This window comes from Dromaius novaehollandiae, chromosome 5, assembly GCF_036370855.1.
Source record: "Dromaius novaehollandiae isolate bDroNov1 chromosome 5, bDroNov1.hap1, whole genome shotgun sequence".
NCBI classification, from domain to species: domain Eukaryota; kingdom Metazoa; phylum Chordata; class Aves; order Casuariiformes; family Dromaiidae; genus Dromaius; species Dromaius novaehollandiae.
This window is the reverse complement of record NC_088102.1, coordinates 51,995,317-52,012,059: the sequence shown is the minus strand read 5'-3', so window position 1 is coordinate 52,012,059 and position 16,743 is coordinate 51,995,317. Positions and strand designations below refer to the sequence as shown.

Sequence of the window (16,743 nt, the reverse complement as noted above, 5' to 3'; positions counted from 1 at the left end):
TCATGCCCCAGGAACACCCATCAGCGCACATATGGGAGGTACTCTGCTCCCTCTACAGCAGCAGACTGCTCCTACCACTCCTTTTGGAGGCAGGAGCCAGAGGGGAGGAAAGACGAGATGTGGACTGACTCCTCCAAAGCTCCACAAACTCAGGATATGCTCAAAAAGAGCCAGGAACCCTTACCATTTAAGAAACATGGAAGCATTTCTCACAAATAGAAAACAGTAGCATAACTGGACACCCATTTTCCAACACCAGCTCTCCCAACACTGCCAAATTCTGAAGTCTAATTTTGACTGTGAGCTATGGGTCCCTCACCTGGCCTATCACTGCTTGAGCTACAGGATTAACTATACTAACGGGCAGGAGAAGCAGTTGGTACAGTACTAATATTAAGAGCACAAATCTTCCGACAAGACTCAACATGATGAAAGGAAAGTATGGTTTCTAACAAATACAGTTGCTGGTTTTACCCGTTTACTATTTTATTTTGACTTGGATGGCTCTCTAATGCAGGCTGATTCCGAAAGTTTCATCTACTGAAGATTTCTTAAAGCTAAGTCCCAGTCAGCCTTTCTTCAGTGTTCATTCTTGTTTGAAATAAGAATAATTGATATGTAATTTCTGCATGACATAATAGGTTCAGTAAATGCAACATTTTACATTCTTTTGTGTAATTCTAGATCTAAGACCCTAGATCTAGACCCCTTTTTTTTTTTTATTAACCCATGCCCGATTCAGATCCTAAAAATCCAACAGACCCATTCGGTCAAGTTGGTCATTCGAAAATAAAAAGTTGATCCTCAGACTGACATCTTGAAACTTTATACTCCATCACAAAGCATATCACAGTCTGTTAAAGCAGAGGATCAAAATGTCTTGATATACTGATGAGAATCATAATCATTCTTTCCCAGTTTTCTGTTTCCTCTCTACTTCTTTCAACATTTTGGATTATATTTATGTTTTTTTCCTGAATTTCTTTTCCATTTATCAAAAAGACTGAAAAAAGAAGCTGATAGCAGTTCATCTACTGTTTGGTGGATATTACTCAAAAACAAAGCACATTACTCAATGCTTAACTTAGTGAAGATGAGTAGAAGGAAGCGGGACATTTCTAGATATTACAAAAACTCATAATAACAGATTATACATATTAAAAGTTCAAATAAAACCAAATCCTCCTTGTGCTGGAAATGGATGGGGCTGGCAGAGACCAGGAGAATACTCTAGTAATAGGTTTACTAAGACTAACATAAGTTTTAGTCACTTCTGCTGATCCAGGCAAACTCATAATCAGAAAAGGTTCAACTCTACAGGTCTTGCCAACTAAATAAATACAATTGCAAAGACAGGGAAAACAGGAGTACAGTCACTTTATAGTTAGGATACAGAGGAACAGATGGGCACGAACCTTCGCTATAACCATGCAGACAGAGTCAGCATTTGAACTCAGTTCCTTCCTCCCAGTTCCAGTTTGCAGCATCAGCCTCAAGAGGGACACACCGTTAACCGAAGGAGAGGCAGCTGGGCTGCCCTTTTGTGACAGCATGTCCCATACAAGACAGATTTTCACAATACCCTACTCTATTTGCACAGAATAGCCTCAAGAGGACCTAATCTCTTTAAAAAAGAAAAAAAAAAGTCTAAAGTTCCAATGGGGCAGGTTTTGGAGTGAACTTTGTTGCAAGACAGTTCTCTGTATGCACAGGAGAGAACAACAACCACACAATAACGAAAGAGGCACTTCAGCCAAGGAGATTATTACAGAGCAATAAGAGAAGATGCTGTGCAAACACAGTAAATTTTATTGAATGCAGTTTTTTCACTCCGTTCAGAACCCTATGGACTGGAAATCAAAATCAGACGGGGGCAAAAAAGAGTGTTTTAATCTACAGAAAATGATGAAACTTAAATATTAGAAGGAAAAAAAATCCCAAAAGACAAAACAACACACTATTGGTAGTTTCCCATGAAGGCCTTGTGAAGACAGAAATGCCAGACAACTGTCAAACACCTTCTGCAATCTAATCACAGCTTTCCAGCTGTGAAACCAGTCCATAGGAGAAGGTAGCCAGTAAGACTGACAGACTCCAATAAGGCAGTCTGAAAAAAGAAAAGGATAACACAGAGCCACTTCTCAGTGCCTACTCAAAACATGAACACAGTTCAGCACCAGGCTAAGCACTACATATATTACTGCGTATTGCTAGGATCCAGCCAACAAAAACAAGATTTAAATAGAAAATGCAATCATGAGATTTGAATAAAAAGTTGAAAAACACAGAGAACTATATATTTTCTACTTAGTTTACAAAGTGATAGCAATGTTTAAAGATAAGAAGTTTTATATTTAAGTATGATATTTATACGATAATGACAATAAATCTGGGAATTTAAAAAAACCCATGAAGACTGGAAGTATAAAAATGCAAGAATTACAAATTAAAAAGTTGGTAGCACTAGAAACACCACCAAAAGATGCATAGCAACCCAACATGCCTGTTTAAAAGTCAAGTTACAAGTGTGGAAAGTAGTTCCATCTAGGCTGCTGGAGAAGTGCTTAACATCCAAACTATATTAACCATTTTGGAAAAAACATTCTGGCTATATTATTCTCCCTGAAGCTGTAGGCCACATTTTTTAAACAAAGCCACTCCTGCCTATTAGCTTAGATTACTATTTAACATGAAAAAATTAAGAAATTAAGCAATGGACTAAACTAGCTCTGACACCCATCTGCTCTGTATTTTGGCGAAGAATTAAAAAACAAAACAAACCCATCTATTAGTAGATGCCTAAATCTCAGCCTGGATAGTTCATCTGCAGTTACATGCCTGTCCTAAGTTAGACTATGTTAACTTATGAAGTGACTTTCAAACCTAAAAGCTTACTGCTTTTCTTTTCCAATCTCCATTTTCCAAAGCAGAGCAATGTGGAAATAAGACTGCATAATTATGCGAATTATCCTCACTCACCTTCCTAGACAAGCCTTAATTATCAGTCAAAATAGTATGTCGTGCATTTATTAGCGTGGCCATCGCTGATCCAGCTGTAGCTGTTCAAGGTGCTCCTGCTTACCCTCAGAAGTGCCCATCACTGCTCCGCTACAGCTCCACCGTGGCAACTGATAGCACAAGCTTCCTTCATCTGCTTGTGGATCAACTGGTTGAACTCAAACTCATTTCCCCCACAGCTTAAACTCAACCATATAACATCTGACTGAAGAAAGCCACCCTCTCATTCTGCTCTGCTGACTGACTTATGCAAGTGGTACCCAGGGAAAAAGGTTCACCTTAATTCAAGCATCTTCCTTCACCTAGTTCTATATATTTATGTTCCATAAACAGACTTGGATTTGCACAATCGTGTCAGTTTGAAAGTCAATACATAGAATGGGACCACTCATCTACCAAAAATTGTCATTCCACCACTGATCTGGTGTTTACTTTGAGTAACTGGGTTGAATGCTCTCTGGGCTGATAATTGCCTAGCAGCATCATTTTTGCACCTCTATGCATATTAGATCATTGCTAAAACAATAATTAAACAACTTTCACACCCTACTATATGACAAGGTCATTAGGGCAATATGCAAGACATTTAAAACGGGATCAATGACATTTGTTAGTATAATAAAAGCAGCAAAACAGACTATATATAGCTAGTTAAAATAACAATTTTTTTAAATAAATGAGGAGGCAACCTGATGTTTGAATAATAATCTAGCACTTAAATATGGATTACTATGCAAATTAAGGGAGAATTTCACTTATTCATAACTTCTCTGTTAAAATAAACAGGGAATTATGGGAATCAAATACCTACTCACAGGCAAAACACATCTTGAATTCAATTGCCAACCAGTATCTTATTTCTAATAGGCAGCATCATAATAGGCCCAGCCAGTGAAGAATATTCAGACACAAAACAATAACAATGAACTTTATGAAAATGCTTACAGAGAACATTTTGCTGGTCATTTAGAAGCAGTTTGCTCTTTAATTTAGCAGTTAAAGTGAGTCATAATAACTCTCAGCGTAAATAAATACACTAAATGCACTGTTAACTTACAAATCTGTCAACAGTGACTACTGCCTCACATGAATCTTTACAATGCCAAAAAGCCAAGCCACAGGTTGACTCTTCTAAGTGCAAGAACAGTTGCTTGAAGCCTGTCAGCAAAACAATTTTAAAAGTTAAGGATTGTAATAAAAATACTAGAGAGATTTATTTTGTGAATTAAAATAAGGATTCTTCAATTCTGAAGAGTTTCTATGTCTTTAAAAGAAAACACAACATAGTTAATGCAGGCCTTCTGCACTCTGCCTCACAGATTTTGTGCTCCTGTTTGGGAGCACAAAACAGGAACTTTACATATATCTTGACCTATACTTAACATGTAGGCTGCCATCAAAAATATGTATAACCACAAAGTTTTGTCACATGACATCAGTGCAAATCCAGTCCAGGTCTTTATGAAATGGCTTTCCTGCCATCTTTAATGACAAATTTTTTAGCAAGCAGTAAACTAGTAAATCACAGGTATTTCATGATGAAGTTTCTCTCTACAATGACTTACCCTCTCTTCTTTATTCTAATGACACTACAGAAGAACCAGATTTGTCCAGAATCGATGCTTTTTTTTTCCAGGTTGTAAACCAACTCTTACATGACTCCATCTTTACAAACATACATGTTTTTAATGTTCTCTTCACCAGCAGATAAAGATACATTTAGCTACCTAATGCTACCCTAACAGAAGTTTGTTCTTGAAATATTCCATTAAGCCTTTGATCTATTTGCTAGGACAGTCTTCCGTGCTCTGAGCCAGCAAAGCCTTCAGAGATACCTTCACGTCCAACTACATCCAGCATCACGAAGGAGGAAAGTTGCCACCTGCCAGGAAGACTGTCCAGGTTCTCCTACTATTTTGAGAACAGGCAAAACTCCTGCTGTGAGCCAGTAATGTTTTTGTAACAAGTGAAAACTTCAATACCATGAGGCAAAGAGAACTAGAAATCCTGGACCCCAAGTTACTGCTAAAATATATGAAGTAAAAATGAAGTGAGCATTAAGGATTATTCTTCTGTATTGCTATGCACAAGAGCCTCTGAGAAGATTGATATCAGTGTTATAACAGGATATAAAATATTATTTCTACTCTGATAGATTTAAAGTATATTTCAATTTTTTATTAGATAAATTTGCTGAGTCCCACAGTTACAAGCTGTAACAAATGCTTCGGATGTAACACAACACAACTAGGAGATTATTCTTTGAAAAGCTATCTTCTGTCAATACTTTATTTCTCACTGTCCTCTTAAAACTCATCTTCTCCATAGTTCTACAATAACTTTGGAGGAGCACAGTAACTCATGGAGGGATGACCACATGTTTACTGTAACAAAACTTAGCATACCTCCAACACTGAATGTTTTCATGCGCTAGAATCAGCAAGAAACTTTTTACTGGGTCATTTGGCAAACTATTTTGCCTGGCGTGTCCCCTTTTTGACCACTTCCATGGTCTATTATAGATGACAGAGCCATATATTATTCATACCTACCCTAATACTGTGCAAGAACCCTAATTAGACTGAGAGGTAGGTCAGAAATTTGTGATATTTTAATATCTACAGCTACAGTAGCGTGAGAAAAGGAATAGGGAAGGAAACCTTGTCCTGCTTTTTAATTAATTAATTGATTAAAGCTGAACCCATGTCCACCCTTCTATTGAGGACATGCACTAGAAATTAAATGCAAAAGAAATAATAATTAACTGAATTCAGAGCTTTCGCTACAAGAGCAAACTGAAAAATTCAGCATTTCCCTAAATGATGAGTGCTTCTGCGTTTACTAGAACCCACACAAAACCAGTGGGGAGTTTGTTCTGTATACCAACATGAAATGATTTATCTAACCCCTCCGAAACATCTAAAACAGTTTAGGAACACATTCAACAGTATTGTTAAAACATTACAATTAACAGGAAAACCTACCAAGAAAACCAAATGAATAGAATATACATGAAGTTCTAAAGTTTTCACTTGTTTGCTTTTTCAGATTTGGGGATGATAGCAAAGATATATTTGGATAGTTTGAGACTGCATATATTGGGAGCTATTTCTTCAGACAAACATAGAAGTTTTGGGTGGGGAGAAGAAACGGGGGAGGAGAGGGTAATGGTACTGCTCATGAAGCACGTGATCATCAGATGTCAAGCAACTTCCTGCTAACCTTTGGGCAGACTGCTGGTTCATAAAACACGACTCGCAGCTGTACTTGGTTCTTCAGCATCACACATGTGATTGCCAGTCTCAGAATAAAAAAAAAAGGAAAATTGGCCATAAATAAATTTTTAAAAAGTACATACAGGCAACTCCAACTTATAGCATTTCTCTTGCTTGTAAAATGGGAGAGGCTTAACCTAAAATACTTACAGCTCCTGAAAAAAGGAAAAAGAAAGATTCCAAACATTAGATTAGTTCTGCTGCAGCATTCACCAGCAGAAATTCTCCACCATTCAATACAACTTACGTGGTTTCTTCTGCCTATAACTTTGCAGGTTAGTAGCAATATCCCCTGATTAAAAGAAATTGTATTTTCTCCCTTAAAATACCAGGCACAAGTACCATTTTTCATATAGCTCCATTCCAGCAGCCAGGTTTCCATAGTATCAAGAGACGTAAAAAAAGGAAACAGGCTTCAGAGAAACTAATTTTAATATAACGTCTTCTGGAAATCTCAGAACTATACCTTAAAAACTGTATTTGCCTATATGGAGTCATTATTCTTATTAGCTAACCTCAGCACTGAAAAGCCAGAAATGAAAGAGCTATATTATTGTTATACGATTTGAATGGAGGATGCACAGATGCTGCAAGAGTGAAGACTATCCATAGCCGTGATTTCTGTGAAACACTGGATAGCCACTGTGGCTGGATGCCACTGGCTCCTAGGTGGCCAAGAGCTGGCTATTTATAATGAGCTTGTCTTTAAACAGATTGGCCATTTTTACAGGAAGTCAGAGAAATGTTGATTTTCACATTCACAAGAAATCTAAGAGCTCCCTGTGAGGAGCTCCAACTCCAAGATATTTCGCTTCAGCGGAATAGAAATGGTAACAAACATCCCTTAAAAATACTGTGCCATCTAGGTCAAGATGTGCCTTTAAAACTCTGATCATGCAGACCTGACTGGACACTGCCAGTTCTGGTTGCTGCTACCATAAACCCTGAAATTCCTTCCAAATCTTCCCCTCAAAGAAAGATGATAAAAAACAGTTCTCAGTATCAAATGGATACTTGCTACATCTCTGGCAAATCAGGTAAAATACTACCACTTCTCTTGCACCTTGGGACTACGAGCTCAACATAAACCTACTGTATAATCAAGGCTACTGGAAAACGCTCGCCAGTTCTGCTTGCACTCAGTTTTTGTATGACTGACAACAGCAAAGTGATTTCATTTTTGTCTGCCTTTCAGTCTTATCTTAAAGCATATTGTTTGCTTAGGCGTGAATAACTGAGCTCTTGTAAGAACCAGATTTTTTTCTGTCTGCCCATTTCCATCTGTGTCAAGAAAGCTAAGTTTTATTAAAGTATTTTTAGAGTTAAACAAGACTGGTTCATCTTTTTTATGATCACACTGAGCACATTTGGAATACCATCACTTCCTGCAGGTTAGAGGTTTTGTCTGCATTTAAATAGATAAAAAGAAAGATCCCAAATAGTTGTCATTTTTCTACAGGGCCTTTGTGCAGATCCAAAGAGCTTTGAAGGAACAATAGTTTCATTCAGCTGCTATCACCCATTAAAAAATAAATCAAAAAACTCCAAACCGAAAACCTCACTCAGTGAGTTTAAGTGGAAAGAAAGCAAAATACTTTTCCATCAAGTGAAAAAATGATCTGCTTCATCAGAGTCTGCTCAGCTACACCACTGTTCAACACTGGTACAAAAACCATTCTTCTTCCAAGGCCCCACTGTCCCACTTCTCCCATACAGCAGAAGAGTTTCAAAACTAAAACTTAGGAAGAAAATTTCCTTTGGACTCTGACAACTTCCATCTTAAAAAGGGTCAGCAGTTTGCTTGCGTTCAGTAAACATCATTTACACAATTCACCAAGAGGATTATGACTAACTGGTAAATGGAAGTTACCTTCATCCTCGAACTGGTGGTCAGATCAAACTCTGCATCAACTCCTTTTGTATCCAGGCTTAAGAAAAACAGGTGCCTGGTCCAGATGTGCAGGAATCCGCTGCACCTCAGAGCAGTGGGTTAGCAAAGGACCTGCTGCCCTCATGGTAACTATGTGCTTTTAGGGCTACGCAACAGACACTAGTACCAGGACTCAAGGCCCTCAAAAAAGCCCTGCCCTTATTTATTTATTTATATTTATGGCATTATATATATTTATGGCACTATATATATATATGCATGCATGCACTGAAAGCATTGCAGTGCTGCTGCAGTAATGGTAAATCGCTCATCATTAGCAAGATGCAAGACTACCACTTGCACAGTGGAGGCAAACCCAGGGTGTCTAGGAAGCGAGGAGCTGCGAGCTGCATGGAGGGAGAGCCTCCCTGCAGGGCAGCAGAAGCAGCCAAGCTGGCAGCAGCGGCAGGACCCGCTGAAAACCACCGAGCCAGGGTGGCCCTGCCGCCTCCCTCCACCAAAATACAGAAGTGTGACAGGTAACGAGAGCATACAAATGGGTCGGAATACGCTCTTTCTTTCTTTCCTCCTCCTACACACGATATTAGGGAGGCTATAACTAAAATACTGCATCAAGCTGGTGGCCACACTTTTCAGTGGATACGAACAAACTTACAGAAAACAACTACAAAAAAACTGCAACGTGAGAAGACATGTTATTATGAAGATGCTAACAAAAACTCTGTTTCTTTCAGAGAGAGAGAGAAAAAAAATAAATCATGTAGCTTTCAAATTTTCATCTATGTAGCTACCTGAAAAATATTATTTAGATAAAAGTACAAAAAGATCTGGTGGCAGAAGCTAGAGAGGTTCACACCAGAAATAAAATTCAGCCACAGGGTAATTAATGAAGCTTACCTAGGGATGGGAAGGTTTCTCTTACTAAAAGGATTTAAATCAGTATCAGATGGCCCTGTAAAACTCCAGCATTTCATCCAGTCAGCAATTGAATAAAGATGCAAGATACAACATTGCTATACTTGCCAAAAAGATTCATGACTACAGTATAAATTATAACAACAAAGTCGAAAGCTTGCTGTTCAGATCAGTTTTGAAGTTTGTATGAAGTCTTTACTGGAATAAAACAAAAACCTAGCCTGCTGCTAAATTTGAATCTAAAGTTACTCGTGTGTGTGTGTCTGTGTGCGCACACACGTGCATGTGTATGTGATTTTTTTTATTATTATTATTTCCAGCTATTTTAAAAGTCTGCCTAAGTGTTTTACTGCTACTTCCTACATGTAGTCAGAGGACAGATATCTTTATCTGATACAATGATAAAATAATGCTGTACATAATAAAATGATGCCTCTTTCTCACTTGGTACTTAGAAGAAAGGTTGTACTAGTAAATCCTATTAGCACTTGAGGAAAAAGATACTTAGGCAGTTATCCTACAGACCATGTTGTCTGTTTCAGCACACGTACCAACTGAATTGCACTGCAGTAAAATGGTATCTTCTGGTAACATCTCTGGTTTTGACTGTCAAATCAGAATTTTGTTTTCTTCTTTCTTACTAATAGTATACTGGTTTTATCTAGTTTACATTTTAACTGAATGTAAATAAACAGCCATCCTACTCTGGTAACAACAATAACAACAACACTTGAATCTATCTGTAAAAATAAATGATTATTTATAGGATGGTAACGCCAACTGCAATGCCTGACTTAGCGAACAAATGCGTTATACCGGTAAACATTACAGAATTAGTGTCACTTCTGAAGTAGGGATATTATGACATTATCTCTTGATATTAGATGTGCATTGTTGCAAAGGAAAAAACCCACATATCACATCACGCAACACCTGTAAAACAAGCTGGACAAGTATAGTTATGACAATAACAAATACTTATTGAATTAAAGCTCAGTGAATCAGTAAGATAGTCTATACTCTACCACATTAAAAAAAAAACCAAACAAAAAAGGATTCTGAGATAAAAAGCCCTCTTCCAGTTAAATGGATCTATTTTTACATAAGAGGGCTCTAGCTGTATACTTTATCAAAGCAAATCTCCAAAAAGGAAGTCTACCAGATTTCTCCTGGTGCAGCTGCAAGGCAGCACTGCTTGAACAGAAGTATTCAGTGATTCCTCTGGGTTTATGCTTAGCTGGACTTCAGCCCTAAATAAAGTTAACAAAGTGCTAGGTGCCTTAAGATCATTCATAAATAAGAGGTTCAGAGTCAGAGACAATACACCTTTTTCCTGCAAATGTTTCAACTAACAACTCAGATAAACTTGCTGTTTAATTTTTTTCTGATCAAGCATTTACAAATTTTAAAGAAGTGTACTACCAAAATCCAGTCACACTGATAACTTTACAGTGGCTTACAAAGGCTGTATAGTTTAATGATCGTCATAATTTTTGAAAACTCCTTCTAATGGAAACCATAATCTTTTAGCTTGGATAGCACTTGCACTAATATCTTGCTTTATTTTTTATCTGCCTTTTTAATTGGGTAGATACTAAACTTCAACAACACATCAACTCAAAAAGCAAAAAGGAACAAATAGGACAAGCTATGCAGTATCTCTCAGTTAGGACAATCAAGTCAAGCCCATACTCCTTTTCTGATCATGCATTAAAGCTAAGAAAAAGATCACATGAATTCTAAACTAGGGAGTTGCTTATGAATACGTACGTATCATGGCAGCTGCCTCTAGCTACCTCTTTCAGCCTTAAACCTACTCATGCACTTTTCCAATACATTTTATTTGTGCTCTATTAGGAAAAAGTCATTAAACACATTATAATTTTTACCAGAAAAAAATATGATCAAGTCAGAAATAAGAAGAGAGAACAGGTACTACCAGACACTTTAATGAAGAGTCAGTTAACACTGTACCTCCACAGGCAAGTTTAATATTAAACTCTGAAGCCTCATGTCAAAGCCAGCTGTATAGGTTGGACAAATCAGCATCACGCGGCTTCTCAAAAAAAGTGCAAACTTGCCAAAACAAGAAAAAAAGAACAAAAAAAAAAAAAAAAAGAAAGAAAAGAAGCAGCAAAAACAACCCTCAGTCAGATGGAAGGAATCGTGCCAACCCCAGTCCAGTTGATCGCCTCTCTGCATACCCCCTGAAGCAAGACGGTACCTTGTCTCCCCTTTTCGCTACATATCCTTTATCCGTTCTGCTCGACATAGGTTGCCTTCAACACCGAACTATTTCAGCACGCTCACGAGTGCTGTTGAAGTTTTACCCCTCAGAAGCGCCCTTCGGAGACCGTCATGACACGTGAAGGACCGTGCCCTCTCTCCACCTACCCTTGTGGCCTCCTCCACTTCCAAGGAGGGCCCCATCTTCCCGCCCGGCTTCCCTTCCCCGGTGAGGAGCAAGGGAAGGGGTCCCCACGCCACCCAGCCTCCGACAGCGGCAGCCAGCCGTCAGCCCCCCGGCAGCGTGCCCTCCGCCGAACCCCACTCCCGCTTCTCCAAAGCCTGACGCTGCCCCAGGTGTTACTCACGGGCCTAATAAGGATCCTAGGTGCCCATTAACTCCTCTGTTATTCATGTGACATTTATGATTAATGATTACTTCAGAATGGTTGAGGTGGCACTTACACACAGCAGCAGCATAAACTTTTGAGTCATGGAAGAAATCACTTGACAGTAAGACACATTAAATACACCAGTTATGATAACCATACACTGCAATATAAAGCACATTTAGTTCTTATTAATTCAACATAAGAAATAAAGTACTGTAGTTTGTTATTCCTAGAAGTGCAGATGTAGCTGACTGTATACCCATCATTTATATTTCAACAGTGGTATCTTTTTGCATCCATATCTTCAAAGATGGCTCTCTACTGCAACACAGTACTGTGCACTACATGTGTAGTTCAAAACATAGAAAAACCCTGCATTTTCTCTGACATAAAAGTCTTCCAAACAGCAAAGTTGTGATTTTTCAGGATTGTTATATCTCATTAATTAAAAGTTGCAAAATTCAGAACAGAATAACCCCGATCATCAGAAATCACACAGAAATGGATTTGATTTGCATGTAACAACTGCTTCTTTCAGAACTGGTCACAAATAAGCTGCACTGCATAAAGTATGGATTAACGCCCTGATTCAGCAGTCTTTCAGGTTCTGAAGAAGCACCAAGGTGCATAAGGCTAGCAGTCAATATATTGTCTGGGCAATTAATTATAATTCTTCTCTTATTTGCAAGAAAGCTAGTAAATCTTTGTTCAGAATTAGTTATGCAAGACTTTTTGGACCCTTTCAGGGACCTTAAAAATCCATATACGTAGTAATCAGCCCGTAATCTTCTCCTTAAGGTACACATTATCTGCCATCAAATGTATCTGTGAAATCAGCCAGTATGGACTATTCATGTTTCCTACAGGTTAAAAACCTAAGAGAAAAATCAACTTCTGGGGGGGGAAAAAAAAAAAGAAAAGAAAAAAAAAAAAGAAAAAAAAGATTTTTAAAAAGAATACCTAACATGTCAATAATGACATTTTTGAAAGCATCCGTGCACAAAGGGTACAAATTAGTACAGTTTTAAGTTACTGGCTAACAGACTACAAGACGTTCATTCTCAAGTAAACAAAGAGTATGAAAAACATACTTTGAAGGCTCAGACAAAAAAGCACATCTCTCTACTTTAAAAGCCTATGAAGCCTATTCTTTCATTGCGACAAAGTGAAGAAGCTGTGCAACTATTTTAACTCAATCATCGTGGGAGTTGAATGCACACAATAAATGAAAGCTGTACAGTTCTCTCCTCTCCTGAATGCAAAAGCCAGCTCTGCAGAAATAAACCTTACAGTACCAGTAAACATCTTAACCAAATGCATATGCACCTGAAGAAAAATCAACAGATCTTACAATCGAGACCTCGACTGTGTCGATCCATCCTGAAAGACGTATATTCAAATAGTTTCACAGAATCACAACATCACTTTATTAGTCATGGAAGGGTTGTGGAGGGAAGATGAAAAAAATCTCATATCATGATCATGTTGCAAGCCACCCAATAACACTAGAAGGAGTACCAACTATTTCATAACAGAACCTAAATGCCAATCAAAAAATCCACCAAAATATAAAATGTGAAGATACTTTTGATAGAAATGAAAAGAAAAGATAATTTAATTTACATTTTGCATAAAGTAATGTATATAGCAATAACATCCTTCCCTTATTTTTATGACTGACTTTACAACACACTGTTGCAAATATTTTATTTCAAGCCAAAGTCATTTGTTTTATTTTCTGTGGTTTCTCACCTGCACTACATTACTGATACTTCTGACTGCAGAAGTAGTTGCACAAGAAGTCATTAATTTTGGCGAGTCCCTCAAAAATAATTAGAAGGTAATTGGTAGCCCATGATAAATATTTGAATTAAATTAAATCTGAATTCAATAATGCAAAGTAGAATCGAGCCCTCCATGTTTCTCTGATAGTGTATACCCAAATACTAAAAGGAATAAACACGAACTTCCCAACTAATCTGAATGTTGTTCTTTTTACTGCTTTCCCAAATGCTGTATTTAAAAAATAAATAAATGAAGTGAAGTACATTATTGGTGTTAGTCCTCTGAACTTGCTATGAAGAAGCACCATATGCTTTTTCCAGAGTAAATTTTGCAAAGGGAGTGTCACTTTTTCCCCAACAGAGCATTCATAATCAAACTGCAGGATGTCCTACCTCGATCAAAAAGTCTCCAGTTCTCAAGCCAGCTTGCCATGCTACTCCCCCTTCGTCCACCGATTCCAAGTACTGCAAAGCAGGAAAGGCTGGAGTTGGGGTGAATTCTTCAATTGGTGTGTCAGCTTTAAAAATAAATACCACATTAAAAAAGAAAATTATGGAATGCTCACAAATACCCCTTGGCTTAGGCCTATTACTGGCCATTCACGTTTTTAGCTAAAAAATGGTGGGTGCTGAAAGTGAGAGGACTTTGCCTCAGAGAGTACCAAGATGCTGGGAAGAGAGTGCAATCTCTCTGCAATAGCAATCCACAGGTCGTCCATTCAGAGAGAAAAATACATGCTTCTTTATTGACACAGACAAATCAGGCTGCATGAGGCAGTAGCTGGAGTCTGATTATTTCAGCATATTCAGTATTACTTCACTATTACTTCCAGTAAACCTTTGATAAGCCTAGCAATATGCTTGTAACCCTGGAAACATCCAACTAAAAATGAATTATGTGCAGCCAAATGGGAGCCTCTGGGCAAAAAATGGGCGGGTGGGGAGTGTAATTAAAAAAAAAAAACTAAACTAAATTTCTCTTCTAGATTTAGATGCATATTACAAAGAAGATAACAGAAGAAACCACCTTTTTACAGAAAGAAGGCATAGCAGGCCTTGTAACAGCCCCCTCTCTCTGTCACATACACAGAGAAGCAGGAAAGTCCTTGGCTCTTTCACCTGAGGTGCCCTCACTGTCACAGAAAAATTAGGGGAAAATGCTTGGGTTCACACAGAGGGATTAACTTCCGCTTGATGCATACACAAAACTCTTGCCAACTGCTAACCTCAAAGGTAGAGCTATCGGCTTTCCTAGGAAAGCTGCAAAAATATTTATTTAGCTACAACTAGGCCAGCTTTTACAACACTGAAAATCCACGGTGTCATTGCCGGGGGGAGGCGGGCTGGTAAGGCAAAAATGATGTCCCAGGAATGAAGGCATGGAATATTTTTCATGCTTAAGCAAAGCAAGGGAGAACCCATGGAGAAATGAGGGGGAGCAAGAGATGGGACATACCATCATATTTATATTATTAAATACAAAAGAGCAAACTAGACTGAAAGTTAAAAAACAAAGCATTAAATAGAATGCTTTTTTTAACTCTTAAGAATGCCATTAATGTGGGTTTTAGTCCACAGAAAAGTAACATGCAGTTTAACACATGAACAGCTTTTAAAATGAGCACACTACAGGCCATGCAACATACGTGCAGCTTCTGAAGATACAAAAAAAGATCATATTTTCATACTAAAACTGCACCAATGTCACCTTGCAGAAGATCCACACCTATTTTAAACAAAACATCACTCTCTTGTCTATTCCTATTCATAGACCTATTTAAATAGACTGACTTTGAAATAAAGAAGCAGGTTTTATACGAGAAGCAGGTTTCCCATACTTAGGTAAACTGCATAACAAAACAGATAAACGACAAAATATTACATATGCCAATGCAGTAAAAATGCAAATAAAACTTTCTCTCCCCCAAACGATTATACAGTGCTTCTGCCGTGCAAAAAGGCAAACTGCTTCAGACAGAAGCCCCTAAAATCCACCCGAGTAGTACAGCATACAGAGAACCCTGTTGTCTAGCAACCAAGTGCACCAAGAATAATTCCTGCTTATATTCAGAGATGTATAAATTTCTTCATGCCAGCGCACATCACACACACACACACACACCCCGAGGCACCTACCTTTTGCCCCTCTGAGCACAAATCCGAATCCTTCATTGTCCTTTTTCTGCAGGACCACTGCCTTTTCTTCTATGATGCAGTCACTGTAGAGAGAATTCCGAGGATAGCGACCATTATTACATCCCTTCATCACCACTGTAGTAGCTGCTCCTCCAGTGTGCAGGTTCATCATCATCACAGCCAGTTAATCAAATAATATCGCAGTAACCAAGCATGGGAAAATATAGAACAAATAGCGAGGGGGGGAGACAAAGACTGAGCTTAAGGATGAAAGAGAACATGACAATGCAACTTAAAGGAAATAAAAAAGGCAGAGAGAAAAAAGAAAGAAGAAGAAATCATGCATGGTGGTTTGTGTTCTATATGAATGACTGCATGAACATGTGATCATGTAATCTGTGGGCTAGCCAGGACTCTAAAAGGAAAAAAAGTAAGTGAACTGAATGACAGTATCATTAATAAACTCCTCAATCGTGGATGTACCAGATGCATCTTCTAGTGAAGCCAAAATGAAACCAACCAGAAGAAAAATGAGGCAGCATTTTAAATTTAAAGATAATATGTTTTTATATTAGCTAACTAAAAGGCACAAATATATTCTGAAAGCTATGCCTTGCATCAAAAGCCCTTTTTCAATCCTATTGAATGTTGCATGCTGCAAGAATCCCACATGATCATCTGACAGCCTACAATGCTAACAACGTGCAGCTGCCTTGGCGTCATCAAGCACAAATTTCCACAGCATCGAGAATCTGCATAATCGAAATAGTAACAGGGCATGTGCAATCAGGAAAACACATTTCTAAGGAATATTTCACATCTCCTGATAAACAATTAATATTATAAAGCAAGGAGACGATTTAAAGGAATATTTATGTAAGCAGTATGCCCTTAAAGAGAAAGTAGCTTTAGGAATCTTACTCTCATTGGCTCAGAAAAAAGTAGACAGTGGAGGAAGAAAATGCATAAGAAACACATTAAAATGGAACCTTTCGTGTACAGGACACAATCTATAAAAGCCTTAAGTTGTTTAGTGTCTTGTCTTTCATTAAAGCTAACATTAGGTTACTAAAAATAAGTTAAAAAAAGATTCTGAAGTCTTTTAG

At 38.0% G+C, this 16,743-nt stretch overlaps 1 protein-coding gene across 4 annotated transcripts in view; it reads right to left on the bottom strand.

Moving 5' to 3' along the window:
* SHANK2 (SH3 and multiple ankyrin repeat domains 2) overlaps window positions 1–16,743 on the bottom strand; it is a 374,573-nt gene that overhangs the window by 118,863 nt on the left and 238,967 nt on the right. For all 4 annotated transcript variants that reach the window (XM_064512811.1, XM_064512809.1, XM_064512810.1 and 1 more), the window contains 2 exons: window positions 15,638–15,720; window positions 13,895–14,019 (listed from right to left, as the gene is read on the bottom strand). In XM_064512811.1, the coding sequence (XP_064368881.1) occupies window positions 13,895–14,019; window positions 15,638–15,720 (208 nt within the window). The remainder of the gene's footprint in view (window positions 1–13,894; window positions 14,020–15,637; window positions 15,721–16,743) is intronic.